The sequence below is a fragment of the Salvelinus namaycush genome, chromosome 18, assembly GCF_016432855.1.
Source record: "Salvelinus namaycush isolate Seneca chromosome 18, SaNama_1.0, whole genome shotgun sequence".
In the NCBI taxonomy this organism is placed as follows: Eukaryota; Metazoa; Chordata; class Actinopteri; order Salmoniformes; family Salmonidae; genus Salvelinus; species Salvelinus namaycush.
In genome coordinates, this window is record NC_052324.1 from 1222750 (window position 1) to 1249517 (window position 26768).

General features: G+C 42.5%; 1 protein-coding gene across 1 annotated transcript; it reads left to right on the forward strand.

Moving 5' to 3' along the window:
- Nucleotides 1–3347: 3347 nt before the first annotated feature.
- kntc1 (kinetochore associated 1) lies at nucleotides 3348–26567 on the forward strand. Its single transcript, XM_039013873.1, is given in 58 exon segments — nucleotides 3348–3473; nucleotides 4392–4512; nucleotides 4611–4726; nucleotides 4876–4954; nucleotides 5049–5126; nucleotides 5946–5998; nucleotides 6119–6231; nucleotides 6358–6412; nucleotides 6578–6676; nucleotides 6984–7033; nucleotides 7172–7234; nucleotides 7332–7407; nucleotides 7505–7630; nucleotides 7975–8141; nucleotides 10108–10219; nucleotides 10355–10498; nucleotides 10621–10677; nucleotides 10817–10888; nucleotides 11071–11190; nucleotides 11319–11462; nucleotides 11633–11728; nucleotides 11843–11946; nucleotides 12061–12163; nucleotides 12244–12378; nucleotides 12500–12619; nucleotides 12849–12921; nucleotides 13114–13181; nucleotides 13295–13596; nucleotides 13820–13992; nucleotides 14197–14297; nucleotides 14458–14602; nucleotides 14740–14796; nucleotides 14886–15049; nucleotides 15588–15692; nucleotides 15848–15976; nucleotides 16086–16202; nucleotides 16398–16507; nucleotides 16660–16882; nucleotides 16994–17083; nucleotides 17219–17384; nucleotides 20461–20519; nucleotides 20706–20922; nucleotides 21026–21099; nucleotides 21326–21536; nucleotides 21734–21846; nucleotides 21983–22038; nucleotides 22131–22209; nucleotides 23100–23224; nucleotides 23319–23454; nucleotides 23579–23674; nucleotides 23824–23880; nucleotides 24014–24068; nucleotides 24157–24220; nucleotides 24413–24542; nucleotides 24804–24893; nucleotides 25071–25225; nucleotides 25385–25484; nucleotides 25740–26567. Coding segments are annotated over 58 exon segments (6399 nt in total). The 3' UTR covers nucleotides 25770–26567.
- The last annotated feature ends 201 nt before the right edge of the window (nucleotides 26568–26768 follow it).

Consider the following 26768-nt stretch of genomic DNA (forward strand, 5'->3'; position numbering starts at 1 on the left):
TCTGCACACATCGACAACAGCCACCCTCGAAGCATCATTACCCATCGTCCCAAAAAAAGCTGCGGCTCTTGCAGAGCAAGGGGATCAACTACTTCAAGGTCTGAGCGAGTGACGTCACCGATTGAAACGCTATTAGCACGCACCCCGCAAACCATTTCACACCGGTTACACTATGAGACTCGAAATTGAGCTCAGGTGCATCCTGTTCCCATTGATCATCCTTGAGATGTTTCTACAACTTGATTGGAGTCCACTTGTGGTAAATTCAATTGATTGGACATGATTTGGAAAGGCACACACCTGTCTATATAAAAGGTCCCACAGTTGACAGTGGATGTCAGAGCAAAAACCAAGCCATGAGGTCGAAGGAATTGTCCGTAGAGCTCCGAGACAGGATTGTGCCGAGGCACAGATCTGGGGAAGGGTACCAAAAAATGTCTGCAGCATTGAAGGTCCCCAATAACACAGTGGCCTCCATCATTCTTAAATGGAAGAAGTTTGGAACCACCAAGACTCTTCCTAGAGCTGGCCACCCGGCAAAATTGAGCAATCGGTTGAGAAGGGCCTTGGTCAGGGAGGTGACTAAGAACCCAACGGTCACTCTGACAGAGCTCCAGAGTTCCTCTGTGGAGATGGGAGAACCTTCCAGAAGGACAACCATCTCTGCAGCACTCCACCAATCAGGCCTTTATGGTAGTGGCCAGACGGAAGCGATTCCTCAGTAAAAGGCACATGACAGCCCGCTTGGAGTTTGCCAAAAGGCACCTAAAGGACTCTCATACCATGAGAAAACAGATTCTGTGGTCTGATGAAACCAAGATTGAAATCTTTGGCCTGAATTCCAAGTGTCACGTCTGGAGGAAACCTGGCACCATCTCTACGGTGAAGCATGGTGGTGGCAGCATTATGCTGTGGGGATGTTTTTCAGTGGCAGGGACTGTGACACTAATCAGGATTTGAGGGAAAGATGTACGGAGCAAAGTACAGAAGGATCTGCTCCAGAGTGCTCAGGACCTCATACTGTGGCGAAGGTTCACCTTCCAACAGGGCAACAACCCTAAGCACACAAGCCAAGACAACGCAGGAGTGGTTTTGGGACAAGTCTCTGAATGTCCTTGAGTGGCCCAGCCCGATCGAACATCTCTAGAGAGACAAGTCTCTGAAAATAGCTGTTCAGTGACGCATCCCATTCATCCTGACAGAGCTTGAGAGGATCTGCAGAGAAGAATGGGGGAAACTCCCCAAATACAGGTGTGCCAAGCTTGTAGTGTCATACCCAAGAAGACTCGAGGCTCTAACCACTGCCAAAGGTGCTTCAACAAAGTATTGAGTAAAGGGTCTGAATACTTATATAAGTGATATTTCTGTTTTTTTTAATACATTCAAGGGGTCTGAATACTTTCCGAATGCACTTTACATTTATACTGACTCTATACACCTGCACACCCACTCACATGCAAGCTGCTGCTACACTGTTTATCTTATATCCTGTTGCTTAGTCCCCTTATCCCTATACATATCTACCACCATCATTCCAGTATCCTTGCACATGTAAATATGGTATTGGAACCGACTTTTAAAATATTTTCTGTATATAGTAGACTTACTTACTTTATTGTGTATTTAATATTTCCTATTTTTATTTATTGTGTGTTTTATTCTAATAATACATTGTTATTATTCCATTGTTGGGTTTTGAGTTTGCAAGAAAGGCATTTCATTCTACTTGTAGAATGTGACATTAAAACTTAACCTTTGTTGTGCTTGTTATCGTATAGATACAGTAGATAGAAGACTCATCGCTATAGACACAGTAGGTATTAGAACGTCACGACCCTGCAGGCCTGTGGGGAAACAAACAACCTGTGGTTACCCCATTGGCTCACAGCAAAAACGTGACATTTTTCAAACAATTTTCTTGTCTGCTTGTTTTAGTCAATTATAAAACTACATTTAAGAAATGTCTAAAGATTACTTTTCAACATTGCCTGCTCCCTATCGTTCGCACAACTTAGAAAAACTACATTTTAGGGCTTCACTCATGCCCTTTTTCATTACAATGCTAGCAAACACTGAGTGAGTGCTAGGTATCCACCGACCAGAACATTAAGGGTGTGTTCATAAATTGCCTCCAGTGTCAGAGATCGCTCTGTGTCTTTCCTAAATTCAGAGCGTACTGTCACTGGACGCTCTGGCCGAGTAGGGTTAATCCGAACTTTCTGACCTCAAAGGAACTCAAGCTAACTGGCTAAAATTGGCTAGCTTGCTAGAGCGCAGAATAACTAATGACTTTAAGAACTCGCAACACCTGTTGTATATGACCGGCGTCAGTAAAGTCGGATTTTTAAATATTTTTTTTGCCAGCTGCACAATTACAGTCACCAATGCTCAATATAACATGAAAACTGCCTAACCAGCTCTACTAGGGCAAGTAAATTGGTCAGAGTGAGGTGTTCTCTAATGTGTGTCTGGTAGTAGCTAGCCAACTTTAGCAAGTTAGCTTGATTGTGATGGTGAGAACGGAACGCTCGGATCAACCATACTTCTCTGTCAGAGTGTCTAGTGTGAGCTTGGAACACTCCGAATTTACGAACGGACAATTTGACACTGCTCTGAATTTACGAGCGCACTCTGGTACTCCCGTGTGAATTTAGGAACACACCCCTAATAGACAATATTTGGTTACAAGCGAGAACTCGGATGACCAATCACTGATTCCGCACGCCTACTAAAGATAGTTGGAAAGGAAAAAGATAGCTATTTGAATCAGCTTCCTCTTGGCTTTAGAACGACTTCCATTCCACCAACTCAATATGGGGAGTGCAAATAAATATACAAAGAACACTATCAGTTCACTATTTTATAATAACCTTTTATCATTTTGATTGAATGCTTCAAATTAACTTTATCAGTTTGAGTTCAAGTATGCTCCTGTAACTACACAGGAAGTAAGTAGAGTTGTGCTTCTCTCGTTAGGGTCTTTGTTTTAAACCGCCAAATTCTGAACCCGCATAGTAGGGTGGTGTTGTGCTCAGTTTACCAGTAAACCGTTGTCAGGGTACCTGTAACTGGTGAGTTTGTTACCTCAATATAGTCCAAATTATTTTATAACATGTCTATATACCTGTATGTAGTACTTTTTGTATATACATATTTTTACCTAGCTAATGTTAGCTACGGTACTCAGTAGTTATTTGACGTGATAGCAAAGAGTGGTGATAGCTCTGCAGTACTAGCATACCAAGTAAATAGGTATATGCTAAGTAACTAACTATCTAGCTAGCTTCCTAGCTATAACTGACCTGTTAGTGTCCCGATTTTCATCTAGGTAGGTGGACGGAAAAACAATGTGGAACGACGTTGAACTTCTAACCAATGAGGATACCAACACAGGTCGCCTTTGCAATGTTCGAGAGGAGAATAGTGGTTTGTACCAAGTGGATACTTTGGTCAAAATTGCCTCACCTGAAAAGGTAAGACCAAAAGTAGCCGATTAAACTCAGCTCCACGATTTACGTTGGAGTTGAGCGGCAACTACTTTAGAGTAGCGGGCTGGAGCTCAGACGTCACATAGAAACTACCGTGCGCGATATTTTGTACGGTCCTGAAATCAATAGTTTTTGATAAAAACGTAATTTTATATGCTGTCAGACGTCTAGTCCACCTCCACCCACAGTAGTCGTCGCTCAACTCCATCGTATGTAGGGAGTTGAGTTTAATCGTCAGGACGAAAAGTGAACGACTCTCTAACCACATGATTGATTACCTATACAGTTATGAACACCTTCTACGTGAACACAGTATACAGTGCCGGTGTTGGGCCAAACATCTCCCCCCTTCTAATTTCCTTAATTTTGGGGCTAGAGTCAAATACTTTCTGTGGCACACAATAAACATTTCAGAACAACTATGGCTGAATTATTATCCTTACACTTATAAAAATACTAGTCGAATAAGACATGGGAGAGATGACAAATTCTGGCAAAGAGATTTATTTAGAGACTAATACAAAAAAATCAGTAGCAGATTTAGGTACGTGTGACATGAGCAGCCGCCCAGGGCGGCATCTTGCCGGAGGTGGCTCGGGGCGCCCCCGGGTGCGGGTGGGCGCTGAAGGGGGGATTCGCCCAGGGTGCCATACAAGCTAGAACCGCCACATACACTTGAAACAAATACACAAACCGAAAGTGCTTTCTGCTACTAAGATCAGTGAAATGTAGGCTAAACTGACAACTGAGTGAAGAGCAGAAATTTCAACTAGCTTTCAAGTCGCAGCAATGAAGAACGCGAAAGGGGGGGGATTCTGTCAGGGGGGAGATTTTCGGCATAACACCGGTATTAATGCTCTTGACTCTTCAGTGCAAGTTGTTCACATTATTGTTTTCCTGCAGGTGTTGTCAGATCCTCAGCTTTACTCCTCCAGCAGTTCAAACTGCAGCATTGTTGTTGCTGATTCAACTGTTATCCTGTTCGACCTCAGCTATCAGACTATCTTGCTGCATCTCGACTTTGGTTAGTATCTCTTTTGTGTTCTGTATGTAGATGTCTAATCGAATGATGTGTTGCATTATGGTTGATGATGATGTTAATTAAAAGCATGTTTATTTCAGACTCTGATGTGGATACTGTGGATGATTGTCTGGACGGACAGTTTCTGGTGGTTTGCGAGAGAAACGGAAACCTCCATCTTATCTATGTGCCTCAAAAGAGCACTCTTCTCACCAGAGTAAGAGATGGGGCTGATCTCATATCCCCCATGATATTTCAGTGATTAAATGTGTCAGTGTCATAAGTGTCCCAAAAAGTGCAAAAGTGCATGCTGAGACTACAATACTTTTCTTTTTCTTCTTCTTTTTTTTTTTTTTACTCTTCTAGGCTATGCTGAAGAATGTCCCCTCTGGAAATGAGAAAACATATCGACATCTTATCCTACAGGAGGATAAGACATCTTTAGGTGAGTTGTTCATAGTTTGTCATTACTTTGGAATTACATGATACTGTATCACAGTGTGTTGAGGTGAAAGGTTAATCCTTATCTTTGTTGCCAGGGATGTACCACCTGTTCCTTCTTACTCAAGATGGATTTTTTCACATCACAAACCTTGCCCTGGAGAAGATTCAAAGAGGTATTTCATTTTAATTAGGTTTTCAGATAGTTTTCTTTTACTTGAGACCTGTTATATTTAACTTTCAATTATTTTAAACCATATTCTCTCATCTCTGTAGCTATTGAGAAAATGGACATTGGGGCTTTGAAAGAGGTATTTGGCTTTAACTATGTTGCAGATGGTAAAATAATGATTTAAAATGATATGAAGTCAGAATAATCAACCCCTAACCATCACATTGTTTCTCTCCAGCTCCAGTCTCTAATTAAGACAGACTTCTGTTCCACCAAGGAGATCCATGGAGGGGGATGTAACACAGCAGTGATGTGTAACCTTGGCAAAGAAATCCACCTCATGATTGGGGTATGGTTGTGCGCAAGTAACTGCACTGCTTTGTTACGAAAGATTTGTATGTAAAATGCAAAGATAAATCCTTGAAAGCATAATGAGAGAACTGCTGCCGATAATAGGAAGTTAGACTTTTATTCATCAAGTAGGCTATTCATACAATATTTATTCAATTGTAACATTTGAACTGTATAGCTTCTCGCATAACTGATGTGGTTATGCATTCTTTTTGCGTAGGCGGACGGGGAAGCTGTTCTAACCCACTGGAGATTGGATCATAGTCAGGGCACAATGTCTCTCTGTCAGTCCCTGGACTCCAGCCTAATACCAGGTAGCTTTAATAACATTTAACTGTCTGGCTTTGGTTAAAGCTACACTACTTTTCTCCCTGAATTGCTTATGTATGTTATCAATAGTTAGGCTATAGCATTATTTTGAATTGTTGTGTAGTAATGTTGCAGTCAAATGTTGCCCTTATCTGTGTTGTAGGGGTGAGAAAGATTCTGGTGGTGGACAATCTCATGTATGTTCTTAGCGCAGAGGTGAGTCCAGCTGTATGAATCTCCATCAATCAGTTTATAATTTTATTCTTTAACTGTTTTGGTCGTTCCAAAATGTTAAAGTTGGACATTAATCTTTCTCTACCTTTCAATTGGTCTTAGAACATTCTGAGTCTTTGGGACCTGCATTTCCTGGTGATGGTGTGCTGCTGGCCTGACCTCTCCATCCATGACTTCCTACTCATCACAGAGTGTGACTCTGCTTCAATAGCCACGTATGTACTCACTTCAATGCTATACTATTGTTAGAAATATACTATTTCTATTAACATAATGTAATGTTTCATTTTTAAATGCTTGTGCTGTAATGATTTTGAAAACAAAACCTCTCCTCTTCATAGGCAAGAAAGTGCCAGCACAAAAATCATTACATTGACCATGCAAGACAAAAGCCAGGTAACTCCAGTCTGTCTCTATGGTTTCTAGACAGCTACTTGTTAGTAGTAGTCCCATCATGTACATACATTAATGCTCCTCTGGTTGAAATAGTTGTAAGAATCATCTGAGGTCCTCTCTGACTGTTTGTTTGTTGATGGCAACACCCTGTTTTGTTATCCTTAGATGAGGAGCCTGCAGGTGCGCTCTCTTCCCTCCATGACTGTCCTCTATTCTCTGGAGGTCTCCTCTACAGCCTGCCTGGTCCAGACAAGAATAAGCACGGTAAACCATAAACAATTATAATCCACTCTGATTGCATCAGATATCAGGTTCAGAAAGTACACCAAATTTAAAAAAAAAAAAATCCTGATTGTAGAGCATATGAATGGAATTTCAGTGTACTTCCTGAATTTAAATGGAATTGACTTTCTCAACCCTGTCAGATATCACACCATATTACAATACCCACGTAGCGAAGGATAATGGAACAATAAGTCATTGTTATTTTACTTTAGATTATGAAAGGATGCTGAAGCTCTGACAGACTATCCAACCTCAGTACATTTGTTTTTATCCTTCTGAATTTCAGGACACTATATATTTACTAGAGGGGATTTACGAGAATTCACAAAAGTAGGTGTTTCTTTGGTTGTTTAAGGACACTAGAGTTTCCCTGAGTAAATACTCAGGTGGTGGAGTTTCACAAATAACTTTGAATAACAGTGAATTGACGTGTGTAAATCCAATTCTTTTTTCTTTCTTTTTTCTGACAACTAGCTCTGAGGAGCATATATCCTCTGTCGTCATGAGATGCTTCACAGAGGCTTTGCCTGAGAACAGGTACAGTAGTGTCATCACACACACTGCATATTTCCATATCCTTGCACTAGTTACGTACAAGATGTCAGTATCAGTAAACGCACTTTATTATCCCCAGACTCAGCAGACTTCTCTACAAACACAAATTTGAGGAGGCAGAAAAGTTTGCCATAGCATTTGAGCTTGATGTTGAGGTTGGTGTAATTTTTCTGGCGTTGAAAATTTATTCTAACTAAAATGAATAATAAATGTACCTGACTGACCAGCCATCCTCCCTCCCTGTCCACCCAGCTTGTCTATAAGGTGAAGCTGGATTTTGTGCTGGAGCAGCTGGCGTCAGCCTCTGTGGGTGGCTATGGGCAGGACGTATGGTCTGACCTGGTGGAGGAGGCCAAGACCAACCTGATGAAGATCATGGTGAGTGTTTTCGGGGGGGGGGGTGTATATAACAAAGCAAGATAAGTTAGCCAGCTAACTTTCCTTAATATTCTGGAATATAAACATTGAATCTATAAACAAATAGACTTGAAAATGGATATGGTATAATTCTCAAACTCTGACTGGTGTGGAGAGAAGGGTATACGTTTGAATCACAAGCTGGCAAACCTACAGTAGATGTGCTATTTAACAGTGTGCAGGCCTAATTGTTCTATACCAGTGCTCTTAAACAAACCATCTACATTTTCAAATGTAAAAATTTCCTGAAAGGTTGAGATCAAATAAGTACACTGTGCTCATTGACGAGTGTGTTTGTGTGTCAGGATGTGCAGTATGTGGTGGAGTACTGTCTCAAGGCTCCGTGGCCCACCTTTGACACTGCAGAGAAGATGCTGAACCATGCTGCCTCCCGCTGCCCCTCCTCACAGATCCAGGAGGCTCTGGCCAGACTCGCCACCTTCTGCTGTCTCCACAGCCTGGACAAGTTTAAGTATGTTCAATTTGACTGTAATTCTATGCCTTGCTTGCTAAAGGGTATTGATTATGTAGAGTATATGTATTGTAACTGTGTAAATTAGTGCCATGCCTGTACTTACATTCGGAAAGTATTCAGACACCTTGACTTTTTCAAAATTTTGTTACATTACAGCCTTATTCTAAAATGAGGAAAAAACAATTTAACCCACAATGACAATGACAAAGCGAAAACAAGTTTTTATACGCTTTGCAAATGTGTTAAAAATAAACTGATACCTTATTTACATAAGTGATAAGAGAATTTAGTTCTCAAGGTATATAACCCAATTTAATTATTCCTCAGTCTGCAAACAAGAATTTGTAAATCCTGGTCGAATGAAACAGACGGAGGCCCGGCTAAAATAGTCAAAAAGGTTTATTCACGGGAACATTCTAAAGTCAAGAATACAAAACAATACATTTTATACTGACTTCTCACGCCCACACACACACACAACCATACGCACACACATGTCCTGCTACCCAGCCGACAGAGATTAGTGACCTTGTCCTTGAGCCGTACTCCCCGTTCTCTCCCAAATCTCTAGTCAGGTCGGCACCAAGCTCAGACAGTCTGTGTTTAAAATACCATAAAGACATATTGTCTTTACCCTAATTCTGACTAGGACTACACATTTTATTGATTATGATTTTATACATTCCAATCAATTCCATACAATTATATGTTTCGGGGCGGAATATTCTAATCATTCAATTAACAGATAACTTTCACCGAACAATAAGTATTCAGAATCTTTGCTATGAGACTCGAAATTGAGCTCTGGTACATCCTGTTTCCATTGATTGTCCTTGAGATGTTTCTACAACTTGATTGGAGTCCACCTGTGGTAAATTCAATTGATTGGACATGATTTGGAAAGGCACACACCTGTCTAAATAAGGTACCACAGTTGACAGTGGATGTCAGAGCAGGTTGAAGGAATTGTCGAGCCACAGATCTGGGGAAGGGTACCAAGATATTTCTGCAGCAAGAACATAGTGGCCTCCATCATTCTTAAATGTAAGAGGTTTAGAACCAACAAGACTCTTCCTAGAGCTGGTCGCCCGGCCAAACTGTGCAATCGGTTGAGAAGGGACATGGTCAGGGAGGTGACTAAGAACCCAATGGTCACTCTGACAGAGCTCCAGAGTTCCTCTGTGGAGATGGGAAAACCTTCCAGAAGGACAACCATCTTTGCAGCACTCTACCAATCAGGCCTTTATGGTAGAGTGGCTAGATAGAAGCTGCTCCTCAGTAAAAGGCACATGACAGCCTGCTTGGAGTTTGCCTAAAGGACTGAGACCATGAGAAACAAGATTCTCTGGTCTGATGAAGAGGGGTCTAGTCAGGATCGAGGGAAAGATGAACGGAGTAAAGTACAGAGAGATCCTTGATGAAAACCTGTTCCAGAGCGCTCAGGACCTCCGACTGGGGCAAAGGTTAATCTTCCAGCAGGAATGTCCTCGAGTGGCCCAGCCAGAGCCCGGACTTGAACCTGATCGAACATCTCTGGAGAGACCTGAAAATATCTGTGCAGCGACGCTCCCCATCGAACCTGACGGAGCTTTAGAAGCTCTACAGAGAAGAATGGGAGAAACTCCCCAAATGCAGGTGTGCCAGACTTGTAGCGTCATACCCAAGAAGACTCGAGGCTGTAATCGCTGCCAAAGGTGCATCAACAAAGTACCGAGTGAAGGGTCTGAATACTTAGTTATGCTAATGTAATATTTCAGTGTTATTTTGAATACGTTTTGCAAAATTTCCAGAAAACCAGTTTTTGCTTTGTCATTATGGGGTATTGTGTGTAGATTAAGTAAAAAAAGCAATTTATTCCATTTTAGAATAAGGCTGTAACGTAAAAATATGTGGAAAAAGTCAAGGGGTCTGAATACTTTCCAAATACACTGTTTAATTGCCTCTCCTGGTTGTTTCCCTCCAGTGGGATCTCCTGGATTGAGTTTCTGAACATCACAGACTACGTTGGGAACATGCTGTCCCACTTGAGAGATGGAGACCTGAAGGGGGCCCAGCACCTTTGGCTTAGACACGAGGTAACACAAATTATCACACAATCAACTGTTGCACCATAAGACATCTAATGGAGTTTCATATTTTGCTTTTGTAATATGTGGCTTTTACTGGAGGATAATGGATCTTTGTCTGCTGTTTTTGTGGTTGTCCTGTAGGGAGCGATTGCAGTGCAGTTTGATGAGAGAGGTCTTGATGCTCTGCTCAGCTCCATTCCAGAAGACCTTCCATCTCAGGACCTCTGTCTCTGGCTTAGGAGTGTCATTGTTCCCTTTGTAAGGAGAGTGGTACCTAGAGGACAGGTACAGTGGGCACTCACCATATTCTGTCAGGGCAGAAAACAGATCATGATGACAAATATGTTTTTAACAGTTTGTATTTCCAGTATCTTTGTTGACAAGGCTTTTGAATGATGTGTTTGTAGAAAATCCTTGCGAGGTGGTTGGAGCAGAGGGCCAGGATTTTGGAGTTAACAGAAAAGGTAAAGCCAACACCTTTTCATTGCTAGACTTGAGGAATAATTCTGAGTGCTCTAGTCAATAACTTGACTAATGTAGTTGATTACACACTTAAACATTTCCACATTTCTTCTGCCCCTTCACCCAATTCTGTTCCTGTAGGGAGACTGGCCCCAGAATGGACTGAACTTGGCAGAACTTGGGTTGCCCTCGTTATGGATGTGGATACCTTCTGTAAGCTGCATTTTCTCCCCAGCTTCATTTTATCAGCTCTTTCCTTTGGTTACTTTCACTGTCATCCCCCTCACTTCCTATTCCCCTCTGCGCTCTCAATTCATGCTCACTTTCAAACACTGGATGTCAAAATGTATATGCTTAGTAACCTATCCTCCTGTAAATGTGATTGGTGGTCTCAGGAGGATGACTATGGTTCAGAGGAAGTGGAGCACCTCAAGTCCCTGGTCTCTAATCTCCGCCAGCTGCTGGACCTCTACAACAAGTACAACTGCAGGCTCTCCCTGTCAGTCTTTGAGAAGGTCTGTGTGTGAAAGCCATCTGGGGATTGTCTGGTTTGGGTTCTTATCTTGTTGTTTTATATCTTGTTGAAATTCTGTATGTTATTGTACATGGTATCTCTCTTTATCTGCCCTGTGGGTATGTTTAGGCAAGTATCCGCAGCGTAGCATTTCTCATGCTGGATAAGGTGCCTGCCCCAGAGCTGATCCCTGCCACGGTGGAGGGCAGTGTCAGGCCCTACAGCCTGGAGCACCAGCTGCCCCTGGATGAGCTGCTGCTTCAGTATATCAAGGTGTCTACCTATCTACCAGGAGACACACTTTACTATGCATTCTCCTTGGCTGCAAATTAACTTAGCTGCTCATATTGTAAATGGTTGTCACTCTGGATTGTTGATTGTCAGACATAATCTGATTTGAGTCATTGCGTGTGATTTTTGGCTATTTTTCTCTATCCCACTAGGATCTGCTGGAGCGCTGCAGCTCCCAGACCACTACGTTGTTCACAGAGTGGGAGGCCAAAGCTGTGGCTGTGCTAGGCTGCATCACGGACACTGACGTGAGTTTATACACACTCATTAATAACCACTTCTTGCCCTTCAAGGCTTGGCCACCAAATGGGATTGTAGACATACAGCGCACATAGTATTCATCTGTGCTGTACCGTGTACAGCTGGTGGTAGACGCTGTGCTGGAGATCATGCAGAAGGCCGTGGTGCCCTGGACTGAGGTAGTGGAGAGGCTGGTCCAACAGCACCTGGAGATGGTGGGACCCAAGTAAGACTTACTGATCTGATCCTCCTCTGGTAACAGAGAGCCCTGACTCTCACTTGTCACAGTTGTAGGCTTGTGGACTGCTTGGGTTCTAATCTTCCATATCCCATCCCACAGGCAGGAGCTTCTGAAGGAAAGCTTCCGTCTGATGGAGATGAGGAAGCTGCTCAGAGGCTACGGGATCCGCAACTTCAACCTCTCCAACAACACTCAAATCATGGTAGGAGTTTCAGGGTGTGTACAGTATGTAGATGTGTATATTTATGTAATTTCTGATCCATGTTGATTCTCCCCTTGTAGACACTGGTGAGGTACATCCTCAAGCAGGACCTCCCCACCTCCCTGGAGGACTCACTGAAGCTGGCTGGGGCCTACAAACTCCCCACCTCCCAGATACACATCTTATACCTCATCCAGCTGATTAGCCAGAGCAAGGTACAGTATGTGAGCCCAGCCTATAGCTCCTCCCATGGTGGCTGTTGCTTTCTGATGGGGAATATCTTTTGTTCTGTGTGTTTCATGTGTGTAATGTCTGTGTGTTGCTTCGTAATTGCAGAGCGAGCCATGTGTGACACTCCTGAAAAAGCTCGCCCCCGAGGAGGCAGAGTGTGTGATCGAGAGGCTGGCTAACTGGGCACGACTGGAGCTGCAGGACAAAGACCATGTGTCTGAGGAGGTGAGCCTCTTTCAGGAGCAGTAGGGGTGTATTTGCATTCAGCAGATTTAAGACTATTCCAGTTCTATCATGGTACGTTTATATTTGCGTTGACATCTGCTTTTAATAGGTTTGACATCATTTAGAAATACAGTGTTTAGTAGTGAGGTTCTGTACATGCCATTTCTCAATAGGAGTATACTCTTCATGCAGAGTCACTTGGGTTCTTATTGTGGCCAATTTCTAACAGCACAAGAAGCACCAGATGGTCATAGCACAAGTGATGGTGGAGGCACTGACGTTCTTACAGAGGATCCAGAAAGGTTGTGGCAGCTTTTAAACTCTATCAATGTAGTACTTGAAAAGACTGATTGCTAAACCTCCCAATATTGACATCATCTCTCGAAGAAATTAACATTCAGTGTCTGAGGTCTTGATAAACTGTTAATGTACCAGAGTTTGTGTGGATGTGCTAAGAAACTTTTACCCGTTAATGTTAATTCTCTCCCGTTTAGGGGATGCCTTTAAAAGTGTGGATTGCGAGAACAATCTGATGATGTTTAAGGCAATTGCTCACCTACAGGTAAGGTTCAATCATGGAATGATTTTGCAGTATGAGAGATGAAGGTCTCACCTGACTCACTGTTTCTGGTCTTTGACCTCCTGTGCTGAAAGGATCCTAATCTACATTTACAGGAGGACTTTGACATCTTCCTCACCCCTAACAACTATGAGGACCCCAAGGTGCAAAAGCAGTTCCAGGAGTATCACATCACAGCCTATGAGAACACCCGTGCTCGAGGTCCCTCCAAGAGCAAGGTCACAGCCACCCCTATGGTGGCCAACGACCCTGACGGCAAGACCAAGAACATCTCCACTGAGGCTGGCCTCCGCCGCTTGGCACGGCAGCTCCAGCGCACGGAGCAGGAGCTGTGGGCTGACTTGGCCCTGCGTGCCCTGGCGGTCGGCAAGGTCGACAAGGCCCTCAAGATCCTCAGGTCAGGGGGAAGGGGAACCAAGTTTAGGGGGGGTAGTAAAGGAAAGCAATGCCCATGTTCCTCACTTTTTTTTATTTTTATGAAGGCTTGCCATAATCTGAATATCTCATCCACAACATTGAAGTGTTTGATGGTAGTGTGGGCCTTTGCACTAAATGAACTCTGGGTACCTTCCTAACTTTGTCTCTCACTCCTTTCAAACCCATGACCCTGTTCCCCATAGTGAGCTGTATAAGCACCATGGTACCACCAGCACAGGGAAGGTGCTTTTCAGTGCTGCCCAGAAGCTGTGCCAGATGCTGGAGGCAGATGTGCCCATGATCCTCCCTGAAGGCGTGGACCTCCCAGCAGTCATCCACAAGCTGGCCTGCCAGGCCGTCACTGTCTGCCACTCAGGTACTGTATAGCACTAACACCCTGAGCCTGGAGGCTAACCCAAGTCTTTATGGGAACTCACACATTTCATTTTAGAAGGAGCTTGTCCTCCAATGGTTTAAGTGTAAGTAGTTCACATAAAGTGACACTGTATGACTTTAGCACCCTGGTAAGTGATACCTCTGACTTGAGTATGTGCTCCCTATTGTTTCTTGTTTCTCTCAGACCTGCTCCTGGACTGTGTGGAGCTGTGTAAGAGCACACGGGCTGCCATGGATGTCTACCACCAGTGTCAGCTGTCAGACAACTATGGCTTCATAGCAAAGGTGAGTGCCAGTACTACACTTCACTTTGCCCCATCAGGCTACCAGATTCCTACCAGAGTCTTCAATGACAACCCTAATCAATAGATTATAATATTAGACATTCACTTAGTCTTTGTTCATGTTAGGTCATCAGGCTTTAATGTCACTGCCATGTGTTCAGGATTTGTCCCTGGCGGCTGAAAGAGACCCGTACTCCCAGTGGAGCTTCCAGGATGTCTTTAAAGAGGACTGCATCATCCTGGACCCTGTGTCTGTCCTGCCAGTCCAGTATGAGATCACCAACTGTCTGCTGCCCTTCTCCTCAGGTACCTAAAATCCTGCAGACTAGGTGTCTGGTATCTTTTTAACATTGTATCACGTGTGATGTTATACTACTTTATAATGCCCAAGCATTAAGTTATTGATTTGAATTGAATTTAACTCATGTTAATTCATGTTGCAGATAGAAAGCTTTACCCATTGGACTGCTCCTGTCTTTCTCACTGCTCTTTCCAACAAGGTAGCTACTGCAGTTTCCTCCAATTAATAGATGGATATAAATGCCGTTTTTATGCAGCCTTACCCTCATGTGTCCTTGTCCACATGCAGATGCCAACTTCCTGAACCCGCTACTGGTGCCCCTGGCCTCCATGCATCAGATGCTGCAGGAGTGTAGTCAATTGGAGCTGGCCCTCAGACTGCTGGTGAACTCCTTTGGCAGCTGTCTGCAGCACGTCACCTCCAACATCATGAACATCAAGCTCGGCATTCAGGTATGATGACTACAGTACCAACGTCAAGATTGTTTTTCAGGTGTTTTTAAGTGTTTTGTATAGCAGAGGTATAAATGTATACTAATGTGCATTTGTTGAGTGAGCAATTTTTTGTTGCGTAAATCACAAACATACAAAAAATGACACCTGAAGTATAACAGTAGGATATCAGTGCAAGAGTTTTACCACATTTGAACAAAATAGAAAAAAAAACTGTATGAAAAGTAAAGGAAAAAACCAGACTCAAGAAAACAGGAAAAAATCCAGTGTGGTACCCCTGTATGCCTCCCCACCTGGTGTTTTGTACAGATAGTCTACTTCACTAACACATGAAACTAAGGAAAGTGAGGGGTGTACTGTAGTGTCTCACCTGGAACCATGAGCAAGCAGTCCCTTGATCAGTCTTTGCATTTCTGTTGATGTTCCTACATATCTCTGTCTAGATTTACACTTGTCTCACTGTAGCTCTGTCTGTTCTCTGGACCACTACTCTATATTGTGAAGGGAAGTATTTACATTTTACCTGTTCCCTTTTCAGCTCTATGGCCCGCAGGCCCTGCAAAAATATAAGGCGTGCTTGAGTGATTTGAGAACAACTACTCTGTCCTCTATCAATGCTGTTGCAGTTGCCCTCCTGCACAAGGTGATTTGAGACTATTGTCCTGGATTTCAGGGGAGGATGTCTGACATTCTTCTCTTCAATAAAATGACATTGTATTCTGGCAATGCTGTATGTGTAATTTACAATAGACCTAACATGATTACTATAACAACTGGTGTTTTTACTCTGTGCAAAAGGTGTTTAACTGGAGAGTGGTGGATTGTGACCTGGCTATTGGACTCTGCACTCTCCTGTCCAAAACCGAGGTGTTTAAGATACTGTGGAAGGTGATCGACAATACTTGGCAAAACTATGATAAGATCTTGGTAAGATCATTATACTTATATACTGTCATTATCTGTTCCATCTTGAATTGTTTGTCATTGTTTTGATTCATGTTGTATGTGACAAAGTCGGTATATCCATGATTTTCAGGCTGTGGCTATGGTGGGGGCCCATCTCTGTAACTTGTACAGCGAGCAGGAGGAGCGGAAGAAGTTTCTCTCGGTCATCACCGACGCAGAGTGGGGAATCGAGCTGGGCAAATTAGGGGTGTGTTGATCTTCAATGTTTTTTTCCCTATCTATTTAACATTTGCAGTCTTTCAGATATGGCTGGTTTTCTGAAGAAATCACAATGTTAAACTTTGCGTTAATACCTGCTAATTAGGTGCAATCTTAACGTTATCTACCCTCCCTGCCTTGCGAAAGGACTCGGTTCAAAAGCCATGTCTCTCTCTCTCCCCAGATATCCATCCAGTCTGTGTTTCGTCAGTGTCCAGAGATGAAGAGTAACCTCATCCCTACCCTGGTGAAGAACAAGAACACCACCCCTGAGATTATCCTCCAGTACTGCAGGTGAGCTGTTATAGAAAGTCAACATGCTACGTCAATCTTTAGTTTTTGGGTCTGATACAACTGCATGATTTGTAGTTGCCTAATACTGTCTTGTGACGTTACGCTGTAATTAATGAGTGTATGTATGTCCTGTGTGTTCCTCCTACCTGCAGCACCTTTGGTCTGAACAGAGACGAAGTGATAAACCAGTACATCACCACCCTGCTGCTGCTGCAGGAGGAGGAGGAGGAAGGGGCGGCAGGAGACCCTGGGGCGGGCCAGGGGGAGGAGCAGTCGCTAGGGCATGCAGACGCCCTGGAGAGAGCTCTGCAGATCATCCCTATGCTGCACAGCACAAGAAACCTCACCATCAGCCTCAGTGCTGCCATACTCAAGGTCTGAGCATATGCAACTCTCAGCCTACGTTTAGGGGTTGGTGGTAGGATGTAATGATGTGTAGAGGAAATGCAGTGTTTAACTAACTCTTGTGTTCCCTTTCCTCCTCAGCTAAGCCCATATAACTATGAGAGGATTGAGGGGGTGCTCAGGATCATACAGACAGCTGATGAGCAGATCACCAGCATCTCAATCAGTCAGGTGTGGCGTCTTGATTTCTACTGTGTCTTTGTGCTACATACCTCTGCTAAATAAGTGTAATCCTCAATGTCAGATTTTCTTTGGCATTACGATCAAGTCTCGTCCACACGCAATATATTTCCCTCTCATCTCCAGGCAATAGGTCTGCTCCAGCACCTGAAGTCCTACAAGCGCATCTCTCCCCCTACAGACCTGGAGAGCAGCCACCTTCTGGAGAATGGCCTGGAACCCTCGGCCCTGGCCAACATCAGACTGCCCTTCCACCTGCTCATGCAGACTACCAGCTACTGGAAGATCATCTGTGAGTACCATACTCAGTTTAACCTCACTAGGGTACGTGGGATGCTAGCGTCCCACCTGGCCAACATCCAGTGAAATTGCAGAGCGCCAAATTCAAAAACAGAAATACTCATTATAAAAATTCATAACAATCTTCAAACTGATGTTTAACACTTGTTTAACTTCTTGTTAATCCAACCACGGTGTCAGATTTCAAAAAGGCTTTACGGTGAAAGCATACCATGCGATTATCTGAGAACAGCGCCCAGCAGACAAATCATTACAAACAGTTACCAGCCAAGTAGAGGAGTTACACAAGTCAGAAATAGAGAAAATGAATCACTTACCTTTGATCTTCATATGGTTGCACTCACAAGACTCCCATTCACTCAATAAATGTTTGTTTTGTTCGATATATCCAATTACCTCCGTTTTGTTCAGTAATCTACAGGCTCAAACGCAGTCACAACAGGCAGATGAAAAATCCAAATAGTATCTGTAAAGTTCGTAGAAACATTTCAAACGATGTTTATAATCAATCCTCAGGTTGTTTTTAGCCTAAATAATCGATAATATTTCAACCGGACAATAACTTTGTCATATAAAAGGTAAACAAGAAAGGCGCGCTCTCGGTTGCGCATGAAAAAGCTCTGGGACACTAGGGTCCACTCATTCAGAGTGGTCTTACTTCCTCATTTTTCAGAATACAAGCCTGAAACAATTTCTAAAGACTGTTGACATCTAGTGGAAGCCATAGGAAGTGCAATTTGAGTCCTAAGTCAATGGATATTGTAATGGCATTCAATAGAAAACTACAAACATGAAAAATCTCACTTCCTGGATGGATTGTTCTCAGGGTTTCGCCTGCCAAATCAGTTCTGTAAAACTCAGACATTATTTTAACTGTTTTGGAAACTTTAGTGTTTTCTATCCAAACCTACCAATTATATGCATATCCTAGCTTCTGGGCTTGAGTAGCAGGCAGTTTACTTTGGGCATGCTTTTCATCTGGAAGTGAAAATAGTGCCCCCTACTAGAGGTCGACCGATTATGATTTTTCAACGGCGATACCGATTTATTGGAGGACCAAAAAAGGCCGATATCGATTAATCGTCCGATGATTTTATTTTTTAAAAAAACTAAAAAAAAAAAAAAATTGTAATAATGACAATTACAACAATACTGAATGAACACTTATTTTAACTTAATATAATACATCAATAAAAATCTATTTAGCCTCAAATAAATAATGAAACATGTTCAATTTTGTTTAAATAATGCAAAAACAGTGTTGGGGAAGAAAGTAAAAGTGCAAAATGTGCCATGTAAGAAAGCTAACGTTTAAGTTCCTTGCTGCAACCTTGACAACTACTGTGATTATTATTATTTGACCATGCTGGTCATTTATGAACATTTGAACATCTTGGCCATGTTCTGTTATAATCTCCACCCGGCACAGCCAGAAGAGGACTGGCCACCCCTCATAGCCTGGTTCCTCTCTAGGTTTTGGCCTTCCTAGGGAGTTTTTCCTAGCCACCGTGCTTCTACACCTGCATTGCTTGCTGTTTTGAGGTTTTAGGCTGGGTTTCTGTACAGCACTTTGAGATATCAGCTGATGTAAGAAGGGCTTTATAAATATTTGATATGATTTAACATGAACATATGAAAGCTGGTGGTTCCTTTTAACATGAGACTTCAATATTCCAAGGAAAGAGGTTTTAAGTTGTAGTTAATATAGTATTTTTTGAACAATTTCTCTCTCTACCATTTGTATTCCATATACCTTTGACTATTGGATGTTCTTATAGGCACTTTAGTATTGCCAGTGTAACAGTATAGCTTCCGTCCCTCTCCTCATTCCTACCTGGGCTCGAACGAGGAACACATCGACAACAGCCACCCTCGAAGCAGCGTTACCCATGCAGAGCAAGGGGAACAACTACTCCAAGTCTCAGAGCGAGTGACGTTTGAAACGCTATTAGCGCGCACCCCACTAACTAGCTAGCCATTTCACATCAGTTACACCAGCCTAATCTCGGGAGTTGATAGGCTTGAAGTCATAAACAGCGCAATGCTTGAAGCACAGTGAAGAGCTGCTGGCAAAACGCACGAAAGTGCTGTTTGAATGAATGCTTACAAGCCTGCTGCTGCCTACCATCGCTCAGTCAGACTGCTCTATCAAATATCAAATCATAGACTTAATTATAACATAATAACACACAGAAATACGAGCCTTTGGTCATTAATATGGTCGAATCCGGAAACGATCATTTCGAAAACAAAATGTTTATTATTATCGCATATACCCTGACTCTGCGTGCAATGAATGCAAGAGAAGGGACACAATTTCACCTGGTTAATATTGCCTGCTAACCTGGATTTCTTTTAGCTAAATATGCAGGTTTAAAAATATATACTTCTGTGTATTGATTTTAAGAAAGGCATTGATGTTTATGGTTAGGTACACGTTGGAGCAACGACAATCCTTTTTCCGCGAATGCGCACCGCATCGATTATATGCAACGCAGGACACACTAGTAATATCATCAACCATGTGTAGTTAACTAGTGATTATGATTGATTGTTTTTTATAAGATAAGTTTAATGCTAGCTAGCAACTTACCTTGGCTTCTTACTGCATTTGCGTAACAGGCAGGCTCCTCGTGGAGTGCAATAAGAGGCAGGTGGTTAGAGCGTTGGACTAGTTAACTGTAAGGTTGTAAGATTGAATCACCGAGCTGACAAGGTAAAAATCTGTCATTCTGCCCCTGAACAAGGTAGTTAACCCACCGTTCCTAGGCCGTCATTGAAAATAAGAATGTGTTCTTAACTGACTTGCCTAGTTTAAATAAAGGTGTAAAAAAAAAAATGTATTTGCCAAATCGGTGTCCAAAAATACCGATTTGTTATGAAAACTTGAAATCGGCCCTAATTAATCGGCCATTCCAATTAATCGGTCGACCTCTACCACCTACCCTAGTGAAGTTAAGCTTACAATGTTCCTGTGGTCAATAAGACTTCATAAATAAATGATTGAGTGGACTCTTTGCATACTCTAGCTCCTATAAGGATTTGACGGATTCTCTTTCTGTGTTTAGCTCCAGAGCTCAGTGAGGAGACCTTTCCTACTCTGCTTCTGATAAGCAAGCTGATGAAGGTACAGTACTCTGCTCCACTGGTGGCTGTGGTTTATACTGTACATTACTGTTATGTTTGTTTTTAGATATGAGTGGTAAGCCTACCAGAATTTGAACTAATATTAGCGGTGTATTATTAGTTGTTTCTATTGACTTTAATTTGGTCACCTGTGAATTTGACCCTACTTCTTCCTGCCTTCTGTCAGGTGAGCGTTGACAAGCTGTACATGTCAGCAGTGAATCATGTGTTTGAGAGGAGTATGAAGCCCTTACTCCTTGAGCAACATAAGAGGAGGCAAAAACACACCTCCAGCAAGGAGACCTTCAAGGTGGCTAAGACCATCATGGGGTACATCCACTGCATCCAGAACCCAGAGTGGGCCGCTGCCACAGCCCATAAAATCGCTCAGGAGCTGCCTCCAGGTCAGACCGTTAGCCAGTCACACTGCCATGCCACTGTTCATGGAGGAGACGGCCTCTGCATCAATGTTCATCCTATTCACTGTTTTTGTTGTCTCTGCTGTAGGCACTGAGAAGACCCAGTCATTAAAGTTCTGCTTAGCTCTTGGTGACGCATGGCTGAAGGACCCAAAACTTGAGGTTAGACCACATGTTTTGTGTTTACATTGTGTTGATGCACTGTGGTCCTTAATGTTCATCCATGTTTAACTATTACAGATGTAGTTATATCTGTTATGTCTGCGTCAGCTGCTTGAATTCAGGATACCCAGTCTTGTTTTCCCTTTCATGCTTTTTTTCTTCTTATATCTAGTCCATTCTTGTAGGATAAAAATTGTCTCTCCCCTCCATCTTGTCCCCTGAGCAGGAGGCAGCGAGGACCAGGGTGGAGACCTTCCTGTCCAAGCTGAAGCTGCAGTTCCAGCGCTCGGCCACAGAGAACGTCCTGATGTCCAGCCAGCTGAACAGCCCAGAGCACCTAAAGCTGACAGGGCAGCCCGCCCGCCTCATCGTCATCCTTTACGAACACAGCAGTGTAGAGCAACGCTTCAGGGGCTCTGCTGGCCAAACCCACCCTGGTGAGCCCTCCACCATGACCAGACCAACCACATGCAGGCCCACTCTTATTGCCATATGGCTCCATGTACCTGTCTGGAGGGCAAAGTGGAGCTACAGAATCACTGTATTGATGTACTATAGTCCTTTTAGACCTAAATGGAACCAGACTATTTTCAGATTAAACATTTTTTTAAAGTTTATTTTTTTGTATGACTAGACATTCACGCTGTATGCAAAGAAATAGCAGCCATCAATAGTGTGGATTTTCTGAAGATCAGAAGCATGCTGCTGGAGAAATGGATCTGCAAAACCGGCCCAGCTGCAGCCAAGGTAAGTCCAACCTTACACTGTCTCTGATCTGCCACAGGTAGACTGGATGGGGTCATCACTAGGGGGGAAAATAATCATTTTGCACAACATTTTGGAGTATGTGATACATCCTAACCGAAGGCTCTTTATTTTGAAGGACATCAACAACCAGGATTGTGTCAATGACATTCAGGAGGATTCAGATCTTATGAGGTAGCTCCCTGCATTCATCACTTGACTATCATAGCCTTACATTTCACTATAGACCATTAACAAGAGATGTCTCCCATGTCCCCCACTCTCAGGGTGGTGTACCTACTGCAGATCTATTCCATGGATGTGGGAGTCTGTCTGTTGAGCCCTATCCTCTCAGCAGAAACATGGGTGAGTTGGTAGATGGGATGGGTCAGAATTGATCAATAAGTTCCTATATTAATCATTACATGTTCCACATTTAGTTTGGAATTGGTGGGCTGGTGGGAAACAGTAGGGGGCTTTACAGAATTGGCTAACACTTTACTTAACGCCATGTCATAACAGCAGACAACTTGTCGTGACCCATATTTTTACACCTGTTGTGACATATTGTGTTATTTTATGGCTGGTTATGACACTTAAAAATGTGGGTTGACACATATGTTTCAAATAAGTGTATTTTCCCTCCCAAGAATTTTCCTTTCATGGAAAGTTTGTTTCTTAAATCCTTTTGTTGTAATGAATTCTCTTTTTTTCCATCATATTTTAAATAATTTGTAGAAAATACACTATGACACTGTCAAGAAGCATTATGACCATCATAATCATATAAGCCAGATAGGCCTATCACGTACATGACCTTATATCAGTCAAAAAGAGGGTGTCTTGTCCTGCTCCTGCATTCATATCAGCAACAGAGCATTGGGGTAGATGCATGTCTGACATCAATGTGTGTGCAATTACAATGACAATTTAACATGGTACATAATTTTTTTTTTATATATATATATATCATAAACACACTGACACATAGGCTATGATGTAATGGAATGTTTTGCCTTGTGTGGTTTTGACACTTGGTGTTATAACCAGCCATAAAATAACTCTGTTACAACAGGTCTATTATTTACATTTAAGTCATTTTTTATTATATATATTATATAGGTCATGACAGTGTTATGACCATATAACAGGTTATGACATGGTTTATGACTGTTTTGATGCTCGGTGTCACGTAAAGTGTTACCCAGAATTGTGTATGTCAAAGTGTTGAATTCCCATTGTTGATATCTTCCTAGCCCCTCAGCAGTTCCGGGCCACGTCTTACTTTCTGCCACCGGAGTCGGGCCCTGCTTTGTCTCATCCACATCGCTGACCCCACCACCCTGGAAACACAGCTACACATCCCCAAGACACAAGTCCAGTAAGCGCTCCTCGCTCTAATAAAGGCCAGTAGCCATGACTGATTCAGTCTGTACCTGACTGCTGCTGTTCTGTTGCTGTTTTTTCTCCTGCAGGTATTACCTGAAGTGCTACATCTACCTGTCTCAGCTGGAGGACCTAAACATCCCTTACACAGTGGAGTCATTCCTCAACAGTCCCAAAGAGGGCATGGTCAAGGGACTGTGGAAGAATCACAGTCATGAGCCACAGGTAGGCCGACTCGATCAATGTACTGGATGCTTTAGATGATTTCAGTCGGTTTCATTCAATGTGATGCAACCAAGACGAGGTAGTCAGGTTTGTATTGAGCTGAAGTTGCCTCCTGTCTCTGCAGGCTGTGCGTCTGGTGGCAGACCTTAGCCTGGAGTACCAGGTGTTTGACCCTCAGCTGTGGAATGGGTTACTGCAGAAACTACTGGGCTTCAACATGGTGAGAAGAGGCAGTCTACACAGTTTCAAGAACAATACTACTGCTAGAAATAATAGATTCTGCAGTCTGTCATGTCAATGCAGTTATATGGCATTAAGACAGGATATGTTGTGGTGGCACCAAATTTGGTGTTCCCATCTGCTCTTCAGATAAGCGACTTGCAAAAGGTATTGGAGGCACTGGGAGCTGTCCCCTCTCTTTGGCAGGTAATTACAACCAGGTTCAACGTGTCTCAAGGAGCCCATTATGTAGATTTTAGGGAGAGAACATTCACAGCCACCACCTACTCTTTTGGCTTGGACAGTTCTTGTTAAAGCTGTGTTTTTTTTTTTCATCCAGGTCTCCAGTTTTTCCAGGACCTGGAGAAGTATGATCCTGGCCCCATTTGTATCAGGTAAATTAATATATTAGACCACAACTCAAAAACATGAAGGTGAGGTGAAGAAAGTCAGCAAAATCATCGGTTATGTTCTCTCACACAGCGTCTCTTCCTCTGAGCCCCCAACAGCAGGCAACCCTCTACAGGACCTTTGTTCTCCTCCTTAAGTATGTTCTGTTGCTTTATAGAATAGGTTGATAACAATTTCTAGAACTGTCACATAGGGATCAAGAATGGTGTCATGGCATTACCATGGTAACATTACTACACAATAATTCCTCAAATCTTTGACAAAGTGCTGATTCATCCTTTATTCTCCATGTCCCACTCATCCCAGCATCTTCCCTGGTCTCTGGCAGGTGCCCGTTCCTGTTGAATCTGGACCTGATAGGCATCGCCAATCGCTTTGCCCAGTTCAGTCTGCCAGGCTTTGCCCTAGGTGCCCTCCTGCTCATCCCCTGTTCCAAGAGGAAGGGACAGCAGATTCAGGTGATGCAGCTGGGTCTGCGGGTTCCATAAGGATAGTGGTGGTAGTGGCACACCACCAGCCCCCTAACATATCTGCCCTTTACCAAATTCTTCTCTGCATCTTTAGATGGAATTACATTCAATTGTTTTGGTTTAACAATAGCCACAAACTGTCAAAGAATCTGAGTAAAACTATTAAAGGTATTGGGAGTGTCTATGCATGAGTCTCTTCCCCTTGTTTGATGTGCTTACTGTGTAGTGTATATGATTGCTCCCTCCCAGGGCCTCCTGTCAGCATGTAACCCCATCACCATCCTGGAGCAATTGGATGAGCATATGAACACTGGGGAGTTGGCAGGGGTTCCCTCACAGGTAAGCTGCAATCACTTTCTCTTATTGCCTTCATTAGTCAACCACTCTTGGCTCTACTGTATTTGTGATTCCATCTGTTCTCCATAATCTTTTACACATTGGATTATTTTGTTTAGTTGTTTTGATAAATGTATGGAATTCAGAATGTGTCATTAACTAATTTATTCTCCACCCCAGATAAGGGACACCGTCTTGACGTTCATTTGCCAAAACAGGCAGTACCAGAAGCTGTGGAAGACCAAGCACTTTAATCTTCTCAAGCAACACATTGTGTCAAGTGGTGACTGCAACCAGGTGAAGAACCTGGTAGATTATTTGATCTCCCACAGCTGGTAAGTCCTCAAAGCAGTAATTTTACAAGCATCATTTTATGTATAATAGAATTGAATGAAAATGTTAACATCACACTCCAGGCAGGTATGAGCAGAGAAATGTTTGTTTCTAATATACATAATTACTTTAATCCTTACCCTTTGACCTCTGGTGTTCAGTGAGGAGGATGCCAACTCCCTGGCCCATGAGTATCTGAAACACAGGGAGCGTAAAGGGAAACTAATACCAGACATGTCCCCTGCATCCAGTGCCCTGAAGGTAACTATAGTCGGCAATCCTATATAACATAAATTGTTACTAATGTGAAACAAAATAAATATATGCCATTTAGCAGACACTTTTATCCAAAGCAACTTAGTCATGCGCGCATACATTATTTTGTATGGGTGGCCCCAGTGGGAACCAAACCTAAGATCCTGGCATTGTAAGTGCCGTGCTCTACCAACTGAGCCACACAGGAGCACTAATATGTCATTTCACTTTTATTTGTTATTTTTTGGCTTTGTTTTGCAGAAGTTTCTCAGCATCGATATAGATAAGTAAATGGTGTGGATATGAACAGGATGAAGAACACATATGGGACATACAATATATTCACAGTATGTTTATTCAAATGTGTCTGTCTTTGGGCTAGAAATGCAATGTTTGCACTTACTGTCTCCTTACTCAAACTATTCACATGTAATATTCACTGTATCTATTTTATAAATAACTACACACTAAACATTGTTTCTGGTGAAATGCTTCATTTTCAAGACAAGGGAATGTTATAGTGGAATGACTAATGACATTTTTATTACAGCATACAGTATTATCAAGCAATATAAAAAGTTGTCTACAGTTATTTTAGTTAAAGCATCAATTAACATTTACATTTTAGTCATTTAGCAGACGCTCATATCCAGAGAGACTTGCTTTTTACCTTCAATTTCCTGTCCTACACCATACCAGTCTCTGTCTTGCCTACATGTGTGAGAACATTGATTTTCTACATTCTGTAGTAAAAAATATAGGAAGTGAAGGCCCAGTGCAGTCAAAAGGAGTTTTTCCTGCGTTTTGTATCACATTATACAACACTTAATGAAACTAACACAAAGTGTGAAACAATTTGATCAGCCATCACCAGGCTGTAAATTAGTTATTAGATCAATAAGAAAAGTTCAAAACCTCTGCCAATAACAGCTAGTTATTCATTTTTCTCTTCCCCGCTCATGCCACTCATAGACAGTCCTAGCAAAATTCTTGCTTGAGATATTGCTTTTTTGCTAAGAAGCTATTTTTGTTACTTGTCTGTTTTTGAACATTACAAACCATCTACTTGGTACTATCCAAATAAAGTGTTCCCGAAATAATATTTTCAGGCTGTGATTTATATGTTATGATGTTCCTGTCACATAGGAATTATACAGCATTGCGCTGTGAACCACAGTACGAAATGTATTTTACCATCTCAAATGGAAAACAAAAAATACCAACGGCATGTTCAGAAAAAAATGGTCCACGGGTATGATCATTTAAAGGAAATTCTATTACATTTACATA